At 31.2% G+C, this 23,454-nt stretch overlaps 1 protein-coding gene across 2 annotated transcripts in view; it reads right to left on the minus strand.

Annotated features, from left to right (window-relative positions):
• Nucleotides 1-23,454, minus strand: part of Appl (amyloid-beta-like protein) — a 237,073-nt gene that overhangs the window by 72,595 nt on the left and 141,024 nt on the right. For both annotated transcript variants that reach the window (XM_088195805.1, XM_088195804.1), the window contains exon 2: nucleotides 16,547-16,741. In XM_088195805.1, the coding sequence (XP_088051931.1) occupies nucleotides 16,547-16,741 (195 nt within the window). The remainder of the gene's footprint in view (nucleotides 1-16,546; nucleotides 16,742-23,454) is intronic.

The raw sequence follows: 23,454 nt of genomic DNA on the forward strand, positions 1-23,454 counted from the left end.
AAAAACGCGTAACACAATTATATGTCTATAATGATGATGACGTCATATTCATTATTAATTTATTGTAAATCCTTTGTTGCAATATGACAGACATTAGCTCAATGCGTTACAACGCGGTAAATACAAACAACAATACTAAGTAAGTAATGGAACACCAGACTGGAATCAAAGTCTCTAAATCATATATTTTATTAATTATAAACTATTATTTTAGCTTACAATTAATATATATATATATATATATATATATATATATATATATATATATATATATATATATATATATATATATATATATATATATATATATATATATATATATATATATATATATATATATATATATATATATATATATATATATATATATATATTACAATGCATGATCAAAATTAATTTTATTTTAATTATTTGTTACGATATTTATCAGAGAGATTAGGAAAATCTAGGAAAACTTAATCTGGGATGATCGATCGGAATTACAATTATTGTATCACTATTTTTTTTACTAAAAAACAGTAGGTTCCGTATGAGATTTGAATCCATGTCTTTCAGGGATTAGTCACTGACACAGTGATGGTTATTTATCACACTATTTTGGCTGATAACAATAAATTTAAAAATAATAAGTAATTAATTATGGTTAATATACGCATTTTAATCTATACTTATATAATATCATCACCAATGAACATCTGCAGAGTTTTTAGTTTTCAAAACCAGTGGTGCAATGTGTTGTATTTATCATATAATATATATACATAAATTTGAAGTTGTCACGTACAAAGATAAGGATTGTGTGTGAGGGAAACTGATTGAATCAGAAACTTATACGTAAATTTTAGTCTGATAATAAATTGCCTTTAAATAAGCACTCGGCTAGAAACAAACTTATTTCGCGCTTCGCTTAAAAAAGTATGTTAAAAAAATCAAGCATATACGGGAATGGTAAAACACTACGCTTAATTCGTTTTCCTTGCCTTATTCAACTAATTTTGTTTTATGTAATTTGACATTGTTATGTCTTAACATTATTTAGCGAAATTAATTTCAGAGTTCGCGGATGGAATTGTTCCCCGCCTTTATTGCTGAAATGCGAATAAGAAAGCCTTTCAAGGAGCACGACGTCGAGCAAATCTTTTGTTTTTAAAATGCACACGTCTCAAAGGAAGACAGAAGGATTACTCGGTTCGAACGTCAGTTTTTAAGACATGGAGTGATGTGACAGAGTACAGCGCTAGCAAAAATCTACATATATACTTAAACTCGTTCATTTTCCTCGCAGACTTTGGATAAAAATAACAACGTTACGCGAGTGGGATAAAAATAATAACTCCTCGGTCGCGCTTGCAGTGTTTCCAGCAGCCGCGGATGGGGATGGATAGAAAAGAGTTGGAGCACTTTACTCGAGCTGGTGAAGCTCGACTACAAAGAAGTGGAGTGCTTCACGGAAGACGGAGACTTCACAAAAACTCAACAGAGTGTGTCAATGAGCAGCTTAAGCGCGATGCGCATCCACTATGCATACATTACTGAGAGCGTTCCTCGTGTGTTTTCAAAAAACGGAAGACAAAGGCGAGCCTAAAATGCGTATCGAACCACTAATTCTAGTCGTGAATTATTCATCGGTCTGTGGTTTACACAGATTAAATAATAACACATTTTATATATGATAACAACAGTAGGGTGTACAACATTAAAAAAATATAAGAGAGTTGTATAATAATAATTGCATTGAAGAAGAATATTTTTCATGCATAGTAAAGCATATCAATTAAAACTTTCTCGCTTCAGATTGTAAGGTTAGTTTCGGAAATTCAATTTGAAAGTTCATATAGGTGTTATACAAGTATCTAATGCGTTCAAGAGCAATATGTAAAACTAAGTTTCACTAAATAATTAACTTTGATGCTTAAGTACTTGGTTACTAGTCGTTTAAGTGCTTATTTAATGTAATTCCATATATTCAACATTATTTATATATTATAATCGTATATACGATATCGTTTTACAATTAATCAAGAAGTAATATGATCGATAGCTATTTATATATTTTAAATATATATTATATATATAAATAACTTTCAACCTTTAAGACTTTACAATGTCAAACCTATGAATACATATTACACACAATTAAAATACAGAGATAAGATTAGATACGAGTGTAATTCAAAGATAAAAACACGGAAATGGTTTTTCTTGCTAGTGTATGCAGCATAATGCGAAATTTATAGACTGTTAAAGGTGAATGTTTTGCGTACTAATTGCATTATTATATCAGTAAAAAGGTGGTTAAATTATTAATAAACATATTTTAGATTAGATTTTTGAATGATTTAATTACTTCCATAAAGCCAATCTTGTTTCGAATAGAGAAGGGTGCGCCTAAAGGTTTTAGCGTCAATATGAAAGAGTGTGATGTGAAATTATATTTGATTTTAATTTAATATTTTACGGTAGATTAATTTCGCCCACTACCTAAAATGGACAGTATATTAATTAAACTGTCAAGTAATAATAATATTTTACATATTTCAAACATACAAATCTTTTTTACGGATTCAGAAATTCAACGTTAAATAATGATTACGTCTTTTAAACCAAATATTAGAATTTATATAAAAAAATATAAATTTACTTAAGGTATTTTATTATATTAATTTTGTTTGAATCACAGCAAACAAAACTAAATTAAGATTATTATATTATAATAGGATATTAAAATTGATGAAAGCATAAACACAATGTAATTAAATATATTCCTCAATAAATAAATTAACTTCGTTTTCTTCGTCTGTTTTTGGCAGTGTATCCAAAATATAATCTGACAGTCAAGATTCATTAAATATCGTTGTTTAAATTTTGTAATGATGTAATGGTGATTAAAATGATTTTTTTTTTATTTATCACAAATATGATCGTTATATATAGTACTTTGGATTGACAGTAAAATATCTAAAAATTAATAATTTATAATTTTCACTTAAATCTACTACTTCGTTTCCGAAATATACAAGAGTTCAGTGCTGAACTCGCATCCGATACAGTTTACGACATAGACGACACCGCCGAAGTTTAAAAAAAGCAATCGATTTTTTTCTTAATTATGGCCTAAATATATTTTATCGGTATATTTAAAGACTATTCTAGGGCCGCTCCAATGATTTATTTTAATATTATTCCTTTTATTCTTATTCGTTTTAATAAATAATATTTTTTTAAATCTCAACTTTTCTGTATTCATCAGTAAAAAAAAACGATAAAAGAAAACATTACTGACTATTTTGGTTCGATGACAAGGTTTATAAACATCCATTATTCGATTATTCAAGTAAAATAGCAGAGCATTAATAACATAAAATACTTGGCACAAAAATGATTTAAATATAAGGATAATTTTCATTTCTTATAGTGCGAAATTAAAAGAAAATCTCTCTAGTCTCAAGTATTGTATATAAATACAACTCCACTGGGAATTAGAATCTAAAACACGACATGGTACTTTTCGGTTCTTAAGGGCACTTTTTGGTTTTGGTAAGCAGCCAATCTCTACAATAAATCTAAATCAGGATATATAATACATCGCTGGTTCATTATCCTTTATAATAATTTTAAATATGCATCTAAAACGCCCTCTCATGCGTTAGAAAAAAACAGTTATTGATTGCTTGTGTAATGGAAAAATAACCAATTTCAGGACAGTTTTATAATGTCCGTCGATGAAGTGGATACCATCCATTCCGGAATATAAGATGCACCCCTGAATTTTTTTTTCACTGTATCTTCTGCTAACTAAATGACAAACGTAGTGTACATTATATGACTCGTACATTTAATTTATTCATATTAGAGAGAGTTTTTTATCTTCAAATTAACAGTTTAACTTTTGTATCAATTGGCTCATTTCGTGCATTTTCTGTTTAAAAAGACGTATTTTGCAGGTATGCAACTGCAAACATTACAAACACAAATACCCAAAAAATAAGCAAACGGCAAAGATGTTTGTTAAGTAATGCATGAAAATTCCAGAAAGGTGTTTTATCAATGTGTTATTTAATTTGCTAATTACAGGACTCGTGACATTTAAAATTAAATTGTTATCTACCGCGGAGGCTTTTATTTTTCTTATCAATTTGTTGACTTTGTTTACAGTTTTATTATTTTTTTAGTGCGTTTGTACGATATAGAAAAATCGTTAGCTAGCATTTCTACTTTCCCATGATATTTACAGTTTTTAACAGTAAAATTTCTGTATGTTTATTTCCAAGAATTTATCATCTGGTTTTAGTTTTTTTAATGATTAAAATTTTATCGTGTATTTTATCGTATGCTATTTCAGTAGTATATTAACCGGAAAGCATTAGCGCATATGAACCAATAATTCGTCTGAATTCCAATATTCCTCGTGTGACATATCTTCGAATGTGAATGGGCGAAGATGTCACTGTCTCACTGCGATGTTTACCCTCTTCAAGAGCGTCAACCGCAAACACACACAAACACGTATACAAAGTTAGTAACGATCTCGGAGGAAGCCAAAAGTCACAATAACTTTCGGCCAACGGCGAAAGTGTGTCGTCCCGGGTTGTAGCGAGCAATATTCTTCGGCAAATATTTATCGGCGCACATTTCGCGCCCGGAGATTATGTACAATTCGAAAAGTTTTCCAATTGGAGTATTCGATCACGAGAAAATCCGATCCGTTCGGGGGGTCGCAGCCTCCGCCGCCGAAGTTTAATTCGATACGCGCTCATTCCGGGGCGTCTTTCCCGGTAATCCTGCACAATGGGCTCGCGTAATCTACAGTCGCGTTCGGATCGTAAAACCTGAAAAGTAACGACTTTGGCGGGCGTTCCGACCTTACTACCCACTAGCTACATACCCTACGGGGCCTCCTTGATAAATTAACATTTTTCGCGAGACAAAACATTTAATCCTCTCAAGAGAATGCGTACCTACTACGCGCGTCGAGTTGTCCCAAAAGAGATGTCCTTTTACCCCCCAAATCCTAAACGCTCTCGTGCCACGTTTCGTTTGCGCAAAAGGAATTAATTGAATGCGTAGTGTGTTTGTTTCCTTTCGCAAATGTACACAAATATATTAATGCGGATATAACATATTTTACGCAGTGAATCTTCCAAAAATATATTTAATACAATATAACACACAGCGTGATCCATGAATTTAATTGAAAGATTACTATCACTATAGAAAGCAGCAATCAAACATTTGATATTTAATCCTAGGACGTGAAATATTAAAAAAAGAATTGAAAATTCAAAAAATATTTTTAAATTAAAAATTAGCTTTTAATATTAAAACATGATTATGACGTGCTTTTTAATTTTGCAATATCTATCTGCAGTATATTAAAAATATATACATACACAAAAACATTATATTATGGGTTAAACTTACAATAAATTCATCTAGAACACCCCTTTACTATTTTTTTAAACAGTCGTAATAAATCTCAATGCTATATAAGTCTAGCTTTTTATTTTGTAACCTTATTGAAAGCCTTCAAGACGAAGAAGGCATTACCATAAACAAAAACAACTATGGATTTCAGCAGCAATTTTTACTTTAGCAAAAAAAAATCAAAACGTCTTGCGCACTCAAGCGTAAATGGTAGTGATGCCAATCGAGTGAAAAAATCGCTGAAATTTTTATGAAAATATTTGAATCATTAAATTTTATGGACTATAAGATGCTGGATTTGAGTCTTGCCCCTTTCTAATTGTTGCATTTACTACGTGCTTACAACTACTAATACTAAGTAATAAAATACTCCAGATTAACGATGAATATAAACCAGAGAATTCTAGTAAAAATAGAACCACTTAAACACATACATAGGCATGCTTTACAGCGCAGCGCACAATTGTTGTGTATGCTTTGTTAATGGCTGCGCAATGCAACCCAATAGGACTCATATAAAGTCATAAAATGTAATTAAAAGAAACCATCATATATCACAATGCAGCGTTTAGTGTAAAACTACGGTAGCAGCCGTTTAAAATGTGACGGATAAAATTCGGACAATAATGGTCTCTGACTGCATTAGGGGTAAAAAAATATTTTCTGGTTATCTGATTTCTTCACTTACAATTGAAATATTTTGCGCCAATATATATTCGTAAATGAAGCGCTATCTCTTTCTTAGATATTGATAAATAAAAATGAGATAGCAATATTTGCATTACACTCGTATAGTTTAGACGTATGTATATGTATGTATAATACATATATACAATTAATATGATCATCATCATTATATTTGTATTTTAAGCGATTCTATACTTTAATATTACGTCAGTTAGATAAAAAAGAGCCGCTTGATGTACAGTTTATTACAAACAAATAATATTTATACGGACTCTCTAGTATCTGGTTCATCGTGATTAGCTTAGTTGAATTGGTTGATATTAGTTGTACGAGAATGAAGCACAAGAGGACCAATAGCATTATTATTTAGCTCCATCTCCGATACATCATAACATGTTATTTCCAGGTGGTCGTTTGTGGGCGATCATTACGTACAATTTATGTTATTTCTAGGCGTGTCATTCGAAGTTTTTGATGTTTTGATAATTGATGCGGATTGCTTTCGAATATTTACGTGGCTATTGTGAGTAAACTTGGGTTACAAAATAAAAAAATGCATGACGATTTCTCTTGTTTTGTTCAGTCAAACTTTTGATGTTCTAGCTTTCCATAAAGTCATTGTTTGAAACGTCACAATGCAAATTAAAATTACTGATATAATTTATATGGAAATATAGTAAAAATTATCAGTTATCAGAATCTAATAAATTTGTATTCTTTATGCTTAAGAATCATATGTTTTAACCATTTATCTCTATCATTGTTTATTATTAAAACAATGTATAAAATGGCATACATGAAATATGAAAAATATAAACTACGTAATAAACAAGAATATGTTATACTATAAAATGCCTTATTTTTGAATATGCAGTTTTTTAGAACTCCAGTAAAAATAATACTAAAAAATCTGAATAAATATTGCCATTTACATACAAACTCAATATTGTGTCATTGGATTTCAAACTTTTGAGAAAGCAGGATACAATATAAGAACATCTAGAAACAATTTGTTTTATGAAATATGCACTTTTTTAGAAAAACGTTCAAGTATCGAAACAATTTTGGCGAAAGTGCTTTTGTTGAATCCTGCCAATTTATTGTTATTTACAAATAGAGTAGATATTAATTAAGTTACAAATCATCAAAAAAACTGAAAATTTGTAGACTTTAAAAATATTTTTTATTTAAAAATAAAAAATATTAAAAAGCTAAAGTTTTGTGGTATAGTACAATTTTACGTTTTTACTTCCAAACAGGAAAAAAAAATTATGATTTTGGGCGCAAAAATCCATCAAAAAGAATAACAATTTATGGACTTTGTTATAACAGGCCATACAATTTAACAAAAAGGCTAAAAATTTGTAATTTTAATTTTTCGTTTTTTTTTTATAATTTTTCTTTAAAACTGGCCCTACATTTAATGTTTAGTATGAAAAAATCTATTATTAAAGCTGAAAATTTAAGGACTAGTAAAATTTTTATTTTTTTTAAAACGGGCCACAAATTCTGGAATCATAAAAAATAATAGAAACCTGAAAATTGTGGACTATCATATATTTTTTTTCGATTTTTTTCAAAATAAGCCTGGATTTTGAGCTCTAAAATCCATAAAAAGGCTGAACATTCGTGGAATTTTCAGTTCGAAAATCCATCAAAAATGGAGAAAATTTTTGGATCAAAATTAATAGCCCTAACCCTAAATTCAGGGTTAGTGTTATTAAAAATATCGTAGATTCTTTGGCAAAAACAAAATATTTTATCATCAGATAAAAAATAAAATGCATTTTTGTAAAAATCATATTAAATTTTTCGTCGTAACCTGACAGGCGTGAAACCTAATACGTTACAACGGGGTAAATCTGTACCAACTGAGTAAGTCAATCAGATATGAATACCTACAAGTATTAACCACCAGTCTGGGAATCGGCGACCTCTATATTAATAATTATAAATTATTATATGTAATATAATTTATAACCAATAGATGTCTCTGCAGCTGGGGCCAGTTTTTTAATATTAGCGCATTTTTTTTATAAATAAAAATTCGAGTATCGCTGCCGGGGCTTGAACCATCAACCTTAGAGTTACTAATCTGAGACGTTACAGACTACGCTATTCCGTTTCAAATAATATTGTAAATACATTGTAGATGTTTTTTCCTTTCAGTGAAAGTAGTCAGCATTCAATAGTAATAAATATAAATGCGACTGTGAAGTTCTCTTTTTTTAATTAAGCATGACTCACAATTTTGGGTGATTTTTTTTGCCAGCACTTTGCATTTCTGTTGGTTTTAGTCATATAGTATTCTTAATTAGATCAATGATATTATTATTTTTTTACCAATGTTATCAATAGCTTCAAGTATGTTCAAAGGAATTAATAATTTTTCACTCGTATACAAACATTCATTCTTAGGTAGTAGGCATTATAAATGGTTACTTTTTAGAAATATTGAAAATGATTGAAATATAAATAAAATCGCATAACACGATTATTAATTGTAAATTTTCCGTTGCAACATGACTTGCGTTATACTAAGTAAGTAGTGAGATAACAGACTAAAAGCAAATTCTGTTAACAATGACACATATTTTATTAACTATTTTATAAACTATTATTACAAACACACAATTAATAAATGTGCACGCCCTGTTTCTTTTAGTAATTCATCACGATATTGATGCGTGAGATAAGGAAAATCTAAAAAAAAACCTAATCTGTGATGATCGATCGGAATTAAACACATTCAATATTCAATAATCATTAGTTATTATCTGCCAGACATAATGGGAATTGAAAAAACCTTGGTTTTTCAGGTATTAGTCTCTGATTTATACCACTGTTTTTTTTTCAATCTAATATATGTGGCTTCTTTGTACCGTGATTCCATATAAAATATACAGTTTAATTCATTAATAACGGTAGTCGAATCGTACAGGTCGATAAAATGTTTTTGCAAAGTAAGTTAAAAAATGTCAAAATCACATATTTTACATGCTTTAAAAAACAAGGATTTTAACATCCGATTAATTACACACTACAAAATCTGTTTTAATCCATCCTCGGCGGTCGACCAGCATTGTACATTAAAAAGAAGCGTTTTTATACTGGATCGTGTTACATGGATACGTCGTACAAACGTATCGCGTTTCAAAAGAGTGAAGCCGTTATAAACGAGCCCTCATAGTTTTATATTCAGCTCTCCTCCTACACGCGGGGTCTGTCTATACATATTTATGGGGCGGTTCCTTTTTCGACAGGGGGGCCTCCGTATATATTTGTACTGTAGGGGCGGCTATATGTGAGTCGCTTTTCGCGAAATTGTATTCCGCACTTCGGCCTCGGTGTCGATTACATTATCTCGCACCGGATACGGTGCCGATTTGACCGGAAATAATTTTCCGCCGGGAAAGATCCGCGCCGATAATTATTTTACAGCACCAGCCAATACGTGCCAGGTAGATTGGTCGTGAAATTTCGAAACGGAAATGAAATAGCATATCGATGGATGAAGGTACGCTACGAGTTGAACGTACATTAAATATTTTATGCGTACTATAAAATCGAGTTTTCAGACAGAATGTCAGGATATTCGCTTGCACGTAACAATGCAATTGTTTATGTATAAAGAAGCAATTATGCTTGCCGGAAATGTTTTCGTCCCAATTGAAATTTCAATAGTTAAATACCAAAGAGATCAATCACATTTACGTGCTTTTGAATAAAACAAAAAAATATTGTAAAAGAGTGAGAGAAAAAATGTCAGATCGGTCATAGATATCATAACTAGAAAAACCATTGCTAGATTTTTGAATATCAATAGATAGAAATGCTGCTGGGGATCGTTAAGTAAAACTACTTATTATTTCCTACAGCGAAAATTAAAGAGCCTTAAATAATATTTTAATAATATTGCTACCTGTTATATGGATGACTAATCATTTAAAATTATTGATGATGACAAAATAATATTGCTTATACAAAAACCTACAATTAAATATTTTATTGTTAACTGATAATACACGAGGTCATCTGCTATGTCACTATATTGAAAACAAAGGCAGGTAGTTAAAGCTATTGATAGATAGAACGTAAAATCGTTAACACAAGTCTTGAAAGAGTATGACATTTATAATGCTGTTAAAAATATTGTTAATGCTTGGAGTGATATTTAAATATCTACGATGAGTAACATATAACACAAGTAGTTAGGGGATATACAGACTAAAATTGGATCTGGATTGGATTGGATATACAGACCAAAGAATTGGATCTAAGTCTGGAAGAAAGGAATTTCGTTTTCAACGGAAATGAGCAACGAAGTTCTAATTAAACTAGATAAAAAAAAGGTAAAAATTGGGTAAACGATTTTTATTTATTAAGAATATTGCTTAATATTTTAATAAGATCGAGAATGATTTGCGAAAACTTCAAAGGAATAAAAAAAAGGGCTACAAAGCAAAAATTAGATATATTTTATTTTAATAAGTAGTTCAATTTATGTATTATACATACATACGTATTTTTATAATATTTGGGCACCGATTATCGCATTATTTATATTGTTGGCTTATTTAAGTGCCTTGAAACTGTTAATGGATACCAATTAATTGATATCCGCTCAGATACGCAATTGTTTGTATAACGAAAATGATATAAAACTTCGTTATTAGGAAGGCAGTTATAATAGTACTATAAGCTTTTAGGAAGGCATTACTTATCGATGGTCTCGATAGTAGTTTACCACACCCTATAGAGTCCTCACTTCTGTTGTGGATATAGTGTCTTCTTGTGGTCAACAGATTATATTTGTCAGATAATATTTTTATGTTATAAATTAAAGTGTTTCGGTGAAGCTCACCGATGCCACCAATTTGATGTTGTTATTTCGCGTATCGTTGATAAATCTTGTGGTTGTGAAGGTTTTGAGGAGGGTCTGAAGCTTTATAATAAAACTGTGGGTAATTTCAGCTTCCAGGTTTATTAATAAACTTTATTGATATGCTATAAAATAATTTGTTTTTTCCACGAGTTAGATCGATAGAAATCTTCATGACGAATGTTTTGAGCAAAAGTTATTTGATAAATTCTCTTGAACAAAAGAGATTTATATCGTTATGCTAATTAAATATGTTGATCAAGGAAGATACCATCAATTCGCATTCTCTTCTAAAAACAACCATGAAACGTCTGTTGCTGACCAAATGCTATTGCCGAACGAGTGACCCTTAAATAAGCCCATATATGTATATTAATGTCCCATATTGTTCGACTTCAATTTTTTTTATCGTGAGAATCAAATCATGGAAGCATAATTAAACCAAATTTTGCTTAAAAGTTGTGTGCAAAATATAATTATTCCTTCTCAGAAGTAAAAAATCCACGTCAAAAGCAATAAAATCGTGTCGTCGCCGTCACGATTTTATTGCTTTTGACAGGAATTTTTGACTTCTGAGAAGTGATAATTGTTTTTGCGCCCTCCTATTAACCAAAATTCACTTTAACCAATACTCTCATATCAGAAGTCCGTAGTAATATTAGTAAGGATAGCTATCAAATTTTAAAACATAGTGTAAAGTCGAATTTTGCAGCAGTATACGAGATGTAACGTCTGTCTCTAATTATTTTTCTACTTATTTGAAAATTCAAACGAAAAACTTAGTGGCTCATTGTATGGTGAGTTTATTAATAAACTAGAAGTTATTAATTTTTATATATCCTCATTATTTACAAAATTACTATCGATTTTTTTAGATAAAAATGGCACGAAATTTGATAAACAATGAACATATTTTTGCTCTTAGCAACCGCAAAAAAAACGACACAAAAATCCGTCACTCAATAGCGACACTAAAAATTGACACGACAAATGGAATAAGCATCTGATTTATTACAAATTCATGCTTCATCAATCGGAAATTTACAAAAGCATGTTCTATGTTCCTAAGTTTCATTATTATAATAAGTAAATGAATGAACGTCACTCGGTGCCAATTTTTTTTCTCATCAATTCGGCACAGGTTAACATTATCCTAGAGAGCTTATATTTCACTAAGAAGCGTTAAGGGTAAAATATAATAAATTTCGAGGGTATGCATATCGGATTTCGTAATTTAAGATACAATTTTAGCCTGTATAAGAGACACCCTATCGTATATAGCAATATACAGAAGTATCGAAACCATTTAAATATGCCAGTATAGGTTATTTTTCCATAAATGACATAAGTGAGAAGTGCAAATCAAAAATTATTTAATCCAGAAAAGTCTATAGTGCTTAGTATGAAAACGCTTGAACAATATTTATTCTTGACTCATACTGCCCGAAACATAAATCTCGGTTTATTTTCACGCAACTCCCAAATCAAAGTAAGTCTTACGTAAAATTCCAGGGATAACGATTTTATCAAATTGTGATACTGCAGAAACAACGCTGTACTATGGTATATATACCCCCACCTGTTTCACAGAATTACGCAGTATTGCGTCATTAATTCTGATCAAATAAAAATACCGCATTTTATGGGATGGCCTGTTATTTGTGTTCTCTCATATAAAGTTATCTGATATATGTATTTACACACATACATACATGTCTGCTCTTAAATCAAGAATTCATAAATGTTCTATTCAACACAGACAGTATTTTCTAAGGAAAAGTGAAATTTTCATTCAGAAGGCGCAAAATAACGCCACACTAAAAAAACAAGCTAAGAAAAGGTCCTACGAAAAGTTTTTTACCGTATAAGTAAGGTTGATCCAAATGGGTAGAGCGCTTTAGGGGGAAGTAGATAGAATATAAAAGCAAACTATTTTTCTTTATCAATCATATGCTCCAGTGCACGTTTTAAGGTTTCATTTATGAATCATGCTTGACCTACAATCTTAAGTGAAATATCGACTACCTGACATTGGCAAATTGTTGTCAGTTATATTATCTGGCATCCAAGTTCAATTCTTTTGCCATAAATTAATCTTGATAATATTGCGTTGTCGTCAATGTCGTTGTCGCAGACGCCGGTCGTTAGCGTGGGATGACAATGTCATCATGGCCTGTATGTCTAAATGCAATATGTCACGGCATGCGGTCACGTTCCAGAGCCGAGTTAATGGGACATTTATCTCTGCGGCCCGCCGAAAACATAAGCCGTCCACCGGCCCAAATGAATTGTTCCGTCGACGACGCCGGAAAACCTTTATCTTCGCGCGCACAACCAGCCCCTCGAGTGAAAACGCCACCCTCTCCAAGCGAAGAAATCCCCCTGCTCGCACTGGTCAATGGCGAAATTCACCCTGGTTAGGATATGACGTCATTGTGACTCATAGGGAAATACCCGTCGTCACGCGAGTGAATCAGACAACGCAGACCCTTCAGCTGAAAATGGCGCCAGTCGATTGACTCATTGAAGTTTATTCAGGGGCACATGTATGTTTTGAATATCATTAGACTATAGCCGCATGTTTTAAACGTTTAACAATTAGCTTATTTCGGAACGTTGGAGATTTGATAACACGCGTTTATTTAGAATAATAAAAAAACACGCGTTTTCGGATAAAATATCACATTTTTTAACCCATGAAAATTTAAACGAAGTTTCCTATTTGTGTTATTTATAAAAAATAATAGCCAACAAACAAATTAATAAATTAAAAAAAACACTTTTTTATTGACGAAATTCCAGAAATTATTCATATTTCAGAGTTAATATTATGCATCTTATTTTAATAAGTATTTAATAAGAAATAAAGATGTACATAAATATAATACTAGAAATAGAGAAAATTTAAAGAAAATTAAGTATAAGAAAACGAGTACGGCTAGGGGAATTATGTACGGAGGTTTTGATTTATATAATAGTCTTCCAAGAGAAATCCGAAACAGCAAAAATATAACGGGTTTCATAAATGGAATAAAAAAACACCTTCGTACATATAGAAATAAATTATAATATTAAGACTTTATTATTGTATTTTTTCATTTTTTCTTTCTGTTATGTATTTTTTATATATTTTTATATATGTTTACTAAATTTGTTAGATGTAAAGATTAGCTATTAAGCTAAATAAATTAATAAAATAAATAAATAATCTGTGTATTTCCTCAATGACTGATATTGATTTTTTTTCAAATATTTTTTAAATCAATACAAATAATGTTTGATTGTTTAAGCCTTTCTAAAATAATTTATTATAGTAATATGTTTTTGAGCCTACTGAAATGCAGTCTTTTAGGCAGCAAAGATGAATAAAATTGAGCTTGATTAAAAGTTTGAAATACTTAATGCTCATTTTAAAGTTGAAATAATTGATAATTTGCATTGTTTTTCAATAACATATATTTATGTGAATATTCATAATTAAAAATGCAATTTTTGATTCTTTATCACTTATTAAGTATTTGAAAAGTTTAAAATAACGAATATTTTGAAACTTATTACTAATAGTAACGCTGCACTTTTTTTGTAAAAAATGATGATCGGTATTTTGCTATTAAGCTGTTTTTAATTTTAATAGTCATTTAAACATGTAGGGATTTTTATAAAATATTACATAATAAATTAATTCGTGTAAAACTTGATTTTTAATTTTGTTACTAGTGACTTGAACCATTTATTTATAATAGTAAGAAACTAACTTTCTTATATGTCGCTTAATTTTATAATAAGAAATCAACGATTTTGTTTATATAAGAAAAATAATATTTTTGATATTTTACTCGAAAGCTAGACAGGTTTTACGATAAAGCTTATTTAGATCTTAATGCTTTTAACTGGCTTACGAAACCTAAGAAAAAACAGTTGTTATATGTCACAATATAATATATTTGGTTTAGAGTGACATATAACAACTGTTTTTTCAACTCAAAAATTTGTGAAATTTTTTGGGGGTAGATTTCCGTTCTAAAACATGTTATTTAATCGAAAAAAATATTCGGTATTTTAAACTATTCAAAATTTATTTGTATTTGTATTTAAGAAGCTCTTCCGGTTTGATTATATTAATTAATATAATATGAAATACGTTTATTTATTTCAATATTAAATTTATATTAAAAATTATTTGACCCGGTATTTCACTAATTGGACTAATGGTACTAATTGGAATTACTGCACAGCAAATTAATTTACTAGTCAGATAACTAACAAGATAAACAACAAAATACAATGATATTAAAACCACAATAAACTCTATTCGTAATTAATTTAATTTAATTAATAATAATAAATCGCGGATAGAGACTGTTTGGAAATGTACATGAATACACGCCTAATCTGTGGTTATTATAATACATTTTATAGCTCATTAAATTTAAGTAGCAAATATTTTTTATATTTATCAACTCTCATGGTAACAAATTTAATGCTAGTTAAAAAATAATAAATTGTGAGTATAAATATACCGTATATAGATCACAAATCAAAGGAGCTGTATATACATTATGTAAGTAGCATTTTTAATCATATTTTAGTGCAGATTAAAAATAAATAAATAATAGTTAAATAATTAATATGAATCCATATGTAATGTGCCTAAACCTAAGCATGCTATGTTAAACTATAAATATAATATATACATAGGTTTCCTTATAAGTGATTCTTTAAACTAAACCAGTTAGATATAAATATAGCTTTACTTTTTAAAGCTATCTCGTTTGTAGCTAAGCGTAGCGTTCACAGTAACGACGTCTACGTAATCCTGTTTGGAAACGTGCAAGATTGCAGCTTTCCACAGATGCTTCTCGTAAAAATCGTATACCATACAATACATTTGTGGAAAATAATCCGTCCTTGCATTAACCAATGTCGACAGGGAAGTTTAAAAGAACGTTTGTTCACTAAGCGTACACGAGCCGCCCTTTCGCTAACAAACAAAAACACGTTTTGAAACATGTCACATGTCGAGCATGAAATTTTATTGTTCCGCATCTCGAGCGTTTAGTTTTCATAGCACTAAAAAATAACACACAATTTCGACGTAATTTTACACGTCGTTAGGCATCTAATAATGTCAAATATTATAAATTTATGAATATAAAATACAATATGCGTCGAGAGCGAGATAAGAGCGTAACAGAATCCGGGTTTGTTTCGTCGTAAATTGAACAAGAACAACATCGCCCGTAATGAGATACACAGAGAGGCATTACGAAAAACATCTCGCGTAAAGCGTAGACGTACAAATAAAACAGAGAAAATGAAAAAAATAATCCGACCGAGTTCGGATCGGGAAATATTATAATAACGTTCATATAGAATTAGGCTTGTTTTGTACATGATTGTGTATAATATTCTGAGCTTTCGTAAACTAATTGGATGAATAAACTATTAAACAGTGTTCAGAGTGGAGTGGTTAGGTCTGGTGGAAGTTTAAATATATTTTCTGATCCACTTTTGAGCCACGTTTAAGTCAATGGTAAATTTTATTTTACGTACCTTTTTACAATAGTCGAGTATGTCCATCTTGTCCTTCATGCAGGACGACCCCGCTGTTGGCTTGGAAGTCAAGTCTGTCTCCCAGCGACCTTGATCGTTCATAAATTGAGGGTGATATGCCGCTCCGGGGTCACATAGCGCGGCTACTTGGGGTTCGAAATGAGCCGCACTCCCGCCAGAAGACGCAGCTAAAACCTGGAAAATAGAAATTAAATATTGTTTATATCATATAAGGAAAGAAAAAATATATATATATTTTTTTTAACAGAGTTTGCTGCTATGGCTCGAACCTGTGGCCACAGGTTACGAATCTAGACTTTACGGAACCAGGGACATCATTTGGGTGAACAGAAAAATATGTAATTTAATTAAATATAATACTATGTATCTAAATCAATGATTAAGGAATCGATAAAAAATATATTTTATTTAACAAGTTTTTAAATTATTACAAAAAATAATTGAAATACAAAGTAGCGCAGGCCACGAGAAAAAGCAATTTTGGATTTGACGAGGGTACTGTTAGTCAAAGAACTGTTATGTGACGGCTATATTATTCTCGAAAATGAGCCCCGTGGAACACATTAAAACACCATTGAATACAATTCACGAACAATTATTATATTTCAGTTACAGGACATCTGAACTCCATAAGGTGGACAAATGGTACCACAGAAACTGACTGAAAGATAAAAAAAAAAAAAACAGAAACGTTTCGAAATCTGTTCTTAATTAGTTCAATAGGGACACATTCTCAAAGAGAATCATTATCTGCGATGAAAAATAGATGCTATATGATAACCAAAAAAAATCAGAACAATGATTAAACAACAAATAAGCTCCAATGCTTCGAAACTAAGTTTGCATTACAAAATATATAAGCACAATATGGTGGTATTCTGGCTGAAATTATTCATCGATCGTTTCTTAAACCAGGCGAAACTATTACAGCAGAATCAAGTTTAAACTATGTATAGAAAATTAACCATAAGACATCCAATATACGTAAACAGACTTGGAGCGATATTGCTCTATGATAATGCGAGATATCTACTTCACTAATAACTGTTGCAAAATTAAATAAATTACAATTTAAGATTTTTTTCTTACATATTACTACATTTTTGAACATTTAGACTTATTTATATTAAATACAAAATTTAATAATCAGATTCAAAACAATGTATTGTAACTTCTACTATTCAAGTATGAGCGTATCAAGTGTAGCATATAGTCGGGAGTATTATATTTGTACAGTTTGCGAGTTAATCCGTCATGACATACTGCGTCGAAAGCTTTTTCTATATCTAACATTAAGAGGTCCATACTATTTTTCATATTAAAATTAGCTCATATATGTTCCGTTAAACTAACGTATATGTCTTAATATACATTAAATCGAATAGATCTAGATTTAATTATTTAATAAGTGAGTAGTTATTGCTATGTATAAAAATAAATAGATGTATCTAAATCTTAAATATATTCTCAAATAATAATATAATTGTTAACATTTCACATTTCAAAGAAGGATATAATGTCTAATTACCGCATTTAATTTATTGTGTGTATATATTTAATGTATATATTTTTGGTAATTTATCTCAAACTTGAGGGTAGCGCGATGTATTTTATAATGAGTTTTACAGGGAAACAAGGTGTAGCGGTTTACCGCTACTGGATTGTAGGAAGCGAAATACAAAGGCGTGCTAATTAGAGATATTTGGTATTTGCAATTATAATTTGTTGCAAACCAGACAATCTAGTCTGTGCGTCTTATTAAACATTTAATGTTATTATAACATTATAGGTCTGAAAATAGATGCTATTTAGTACTTCACTAAATGGATTTGCGAAAGCAATAGTTATTCAGAAAAACGTGTGTGCTATTTTCCATAAATGATTTTGTAAAGTAGAATTGTTTCTTCCGTTATTTTACTCTTGTTATATCTGCGTTATTGTACATTTGATATTCTAATATTAAAAAAAAATATTTAAAAAAGCGACAACTACGGCCACTAAACACATATTAAGTGGTAGTTGATTCATTAGATATCCATAAATGTAAAAGATGGTTAAACAAATTTAACGGGAAATTACGATAGCAAGAACATTCCTGGATGTGGGAGACCAGCAAAGATGGACAATGATGTATTGACTGTAAACTTGGAAGCAAATTATATCCAGATTAAACATTGCATTACATTACATTATGAATATTGGGAAGGTTTGGAGACAAAGTGTATAGGTTCCATACGAATTAAGAGAAGAAAACAAGTCGGCGTCTATCCGCATATTCTAAGAGGTTCTGAATATTAACCGGAGATAAGAAATGGGTGCTGTACGACAACAATCGCCGTAGAAGACAGTGGTTATCAAAAAGACAAATAGCAAAACTTACTTCGCAGCTTCGAGCTCACTGTAAAAAAGGTATTTTGTGTGTATGGTAGCATTGCAAAGGGATTGTGTATTACGAAACTCTTAAAAATAACAGCGACCTTGTAATGTGGTCATCTGGATAGAATATATAGTTCTATAACATGACAATTCCCATCTCCATGTGGTGAAATTTACTCTCGATAAAATCAAGAAACTTGGCTGAGTTTCGGTTTTATCTCATCCACCAGTTTTTGCAGACCTTGCTCTTTCCGACTACTATTTTTTTTTCGATCGATCAAAAAATCAAAATGCAGACGATGTGAAAAGGGGGCTATCGAAATATTTTGAGTCATGCCTCCAACATTTTATGCTAATGGAATAAAAAAATTGACAAGAGGTGGGGGAAATTTATATTTATAAAAGTAAATACAAATTACCTAATACGTATGTTTGTCTTTAAACGTAAATTTAAAAATAAATATGTTTATAACCCAATTCTTTTGTAATGCATTTATAAATAAAATATGTAGTTTTTTATACATATCTACATCAAAGGGCTTTGTGAGTAAATTTAAAGGTACACGAAAGTCAAAATGCGATAAGTTGGCACGCGTGTGCGCGATGAGAATTTTGGGAGGGATTACGTTCCATAATTGGAGGGTTTAGCGACGCGCGGTTTCTGGACCCGCAAATCGACTCTGGCCGCTATTAACGGTTTTATAATATTAACTTTAAAATTGGATAGGCGTCGAGGATTTTATTAGCGCATTTTTAATGCGACCGTCTTATTTTATAAAGCGATAATATTACGTCCAAATATTTTGAACGCGAAAACATCATAATATATTTTATATAATATAAGGTTATTCGATAAGAATTTTCTTTTTATTAATTAAAAAAATCTATAGAAACAAATTATGACGTAAAATTAATGACGTACATATTGAAGCCATAAAAAGTGTTTGGTTGTTGAAAAGTTTCGTAATAGGGATTTCAGTTTGATAAAGCAATCGTGAAAGCATATCGCTATATATATATACACTTACACATACAAGGCTTGATTTAATATAATATATAAATAAAATCATATTTTATTTAAAATTACTGACGCTGAAAGCTTTGATGTATGACGTATATACTTTAATATAAATTATAATTAAAATATAAAATATAAATAATTAATATAAATTGGAAAAAAGTGAATAATCCGTGAAAATAATACATTTATTATGCAGTTATTATGTAACTGGTTCATTATATTGGTTTACCCCAATACAGCTTTGTTTGTAATTAATATGCTAAAATATATAATGCAACCAGAATATTTTAGGTATGAATATTACATTCTACATCAAGGCCTGCGAGTCATACGTGGTTGATTATTTGATGCTAATGTAGCAGTTTTTGGGTATGTAACAATCCATATAGCCTCCAAATTTATAATATAAGCCATAGTCGAGTCGAGTGCTGCTCTCCAAGTTGAGTGTTGATGTAAGCAACGTAAGAAAGGGCTTATTTAGAGCAATGGCGGTACTGTTTAGCACCACCTACATATACACAACCCCTCTAATAAAATAATAACATGTCTTCCGGTTAACCATTTGTAGGCAACAATTGTGGTCGCTTCCGATTATAATAAACGATTTAATGTTCGAGACAATGCTAAATGTTTTAAGCGTGTTTTAAAAATAAAGATTTCTAAAGAAAGACTACTTAAAATTATGATTTTTGTTTGACTTTGTTCAATTGTAACCGTCTATTGATAAACTATGTAAGAACCTCTATACCAGGCCTGTTAAACTCGATCACTAATATGGGCCAGGAAAATAAGATTTAATTTTGTGGGAGCCAAAAAAAGTCACACCAGAAATTTTTGTTCGTAAAATGTCAGGTGTATCTGACTTTTTTAGATCCCGAAATTTTTTTGAAATGATATTTTTTGCCTGAGGCGCTGAATGATAGTTTGGACTGCAAAACAATTTTCATTCGGTCGCATGCGGCCCGCAGGCCGCGAGTTTGAAAGGCCTGTATAGCACAGAAATACATTTTTAATATATTTATAAATTTTTGAAGATGATTATTTGATAGAAAAATCGCAGTACCTAATACTTTTGTTATTTCATTCCAAGTTACGCTTTTAGTTTGCCCTAATGCCCGCACTACACTCTCTGGAAGTTGGCCAAGGTTGGCCAAGGGCGGAGAATATAGTGGGTTACTTCGGTCGAGTTCGGTTCTGCCCGCTCTAAAATCTCTCGGAAGTTGTCCGAGGTTACCGAGAACGGGAGGTAAAGTGGGGGTAATTCAGTCGACTTGGCCAGCTTTGAGCGCTTCCGAACATTGTCGGCAAACGGACTGAAGTCAAAGGAACCGAAGTCGGAGCTGCTATTTCGAGCGCAAGCGGTGAGATATTTCCCCTTTCGCTCTCTCGCGTGTTAAGTGACGAGAGTGAGAGAGATAGAACGAGTTACTCGCTTCAATTTCAGTATGCGCGTAGGTGTCTCATGGTTAACACGAATGTCGAGCGCTGCATCGTGGTCACGTGGTCAAGTTATAATACCACATGCTTATCGGAGACTTTAACATACTCTTACTGACATCTTTGAATATTTTAGGGCACCACAAAGGATTAATTATATTTTTGATAGTATATTCTTCTAATAGATATCGTTATTATATTTTTTTTCATATAAAATTAAATAATTAAAAAATAATTAGTAGTACTTGATTTTGTTAAAAAAAGTCGTTTCGATTATCCTTATGTATTTTCCTAGATCGGTTTATATAAATGTCACACCATAACGAATTCTCATTTAGAATCGATGGCGACAATAGGATAGTCACAGATGTGGTGTTCGTATTCTGAAGTATCATTTTTATGCCTTATGGCATTTTGCAAAAGCCGACAAAGATTTTGCGTAAATTGAATATTTACGATCGAAGTTTTCACTGATATTGTATTGGTGAGTGCCAACACAAAATTTTATAATTATCAGTAGCGTAATTTTAATAAGAAGACAATTTAAAAATTGCGATTATTTGGCACATTTTTTGATCGCGCGAAAATATACCAGCTGTACGTGACAGAAGCCGCCGTCCGGACGGCATATGAAATTTGCGACAGTGTGGTCGCTTACTCGAAGTCGTAGGTCTAGGCCGACTTCAGTTGTAACTTCGGTTCGGACAACTTCCAGAGAGTAGTGCAGGCATAGCGCTTGTTACGTCACGATGAACTCGATGGTGATATATAACATAGAACGAAAATTATTTAGTGAAATTATATCAGTCGAGAGGATTTATTTTTTTAATAGAGATATTATGATTGTTTTATTTGTATTAAGGATCCCAAAGATTTGTTGTGAAGGAAAAAAAATACTATATGGAGAATATCAGAGCTCTTCTTGCATCTACTTAGCTCAACATCAAAATATTTTTAAAGCTATCATGTTTGTTATTTATTTATTTCTTTTTAGACGTGTGGATAAATGGCGTGTTACGATTAGCAAAACCTTTGATTTCAAAGGTTGATCATTGATTTTGTTTTCTCCGTTTCATCCATACAAATGAATTGACTATTTTTATGCAATAGACAGAAAGACTATATTAACAATATCAGATGAACTCCAATACCATTTCCACGTTCCCGTTTAATCTATACAACCGAACCCTTTTCGCTCGAGCGCTCAATTTTTTCACAGCAGCGCATTCATTGTTACCTCGGCCGTATTTAAGATATTCTATAGCGCGATTCGATTAATCGCGCCAGAGTAAACACCGAAGCGGCGTCACGAAAGTTCATTTCGTCGGCCGAAGCTCATCAGCGATTCCCTTTGGCTCTTGGCGGCTCAGCCCCACCGCACTCTCCTGCCTTAATATTCAATCTGTAAAAGCACATATAAAAAGTTGCCAGGGCCTCAATGTCGGATTCATCACTTATGTAGTCAGCAGCCATTGCACCGCACGGATAAATATTTCATGAGGGCAGGGCTATGTTTTGCGGCGCGCGGACCTTCCGCATTTCATCGCACTTTCACGATACACGAGTTTATTTAGAATGATTTTATGCGAGAGGCTGTGCGCCATAAAAAAACGATCTTATCGCACGAATCGTTTGCTGACGATATCGAGGGGAAATAGTCGGAATCAATGTCAGGCGGAGAACTGAACAAATTGAGCGCGGTTAAAATATTGTTGTACAATAAACGAGTAGAACTTTTGATTAAAAAGTTATTCTACAAATAATTCTTTACACATATATATTTAAAATTGCAATATACGCGTAATATAAATATCATTTTATGACACATAATTTGTATGGACAAAAACACATATATGAATTTGTCGCTGTAATCGTGATCGATAAATACATGTCCATTAAACATTCGATAAGCTTGATCAACGAGGTAAACACGAGCTCTTAAAAGCGCGTCCTTTAATATTAATTCAGACAAGAGTGCTACGGTCGGGTTTTCCTATCACGTTAACTTGCATTAATGAAGGCGTGCTCTGTTAAAATTTTACAATCAAACGGC

Source organism: Plectrocnemia conspersa, unplaced genomic scaffold (assembly GCF_051122295.1).
Source record: "Plectrocnemia conspersa isolate PC_06_02 unplaced genomic scaffold, ASM5112229v1 ptg000010l, whole genome shotgun sequence".
NCBI classification, from domain to species: Eukaryota; Metazoa; Arthropoda; class Insecta; order Trichoptera; family Polycentropodidae; genus Plectrocnemia; species Plectrocnemia conspersa.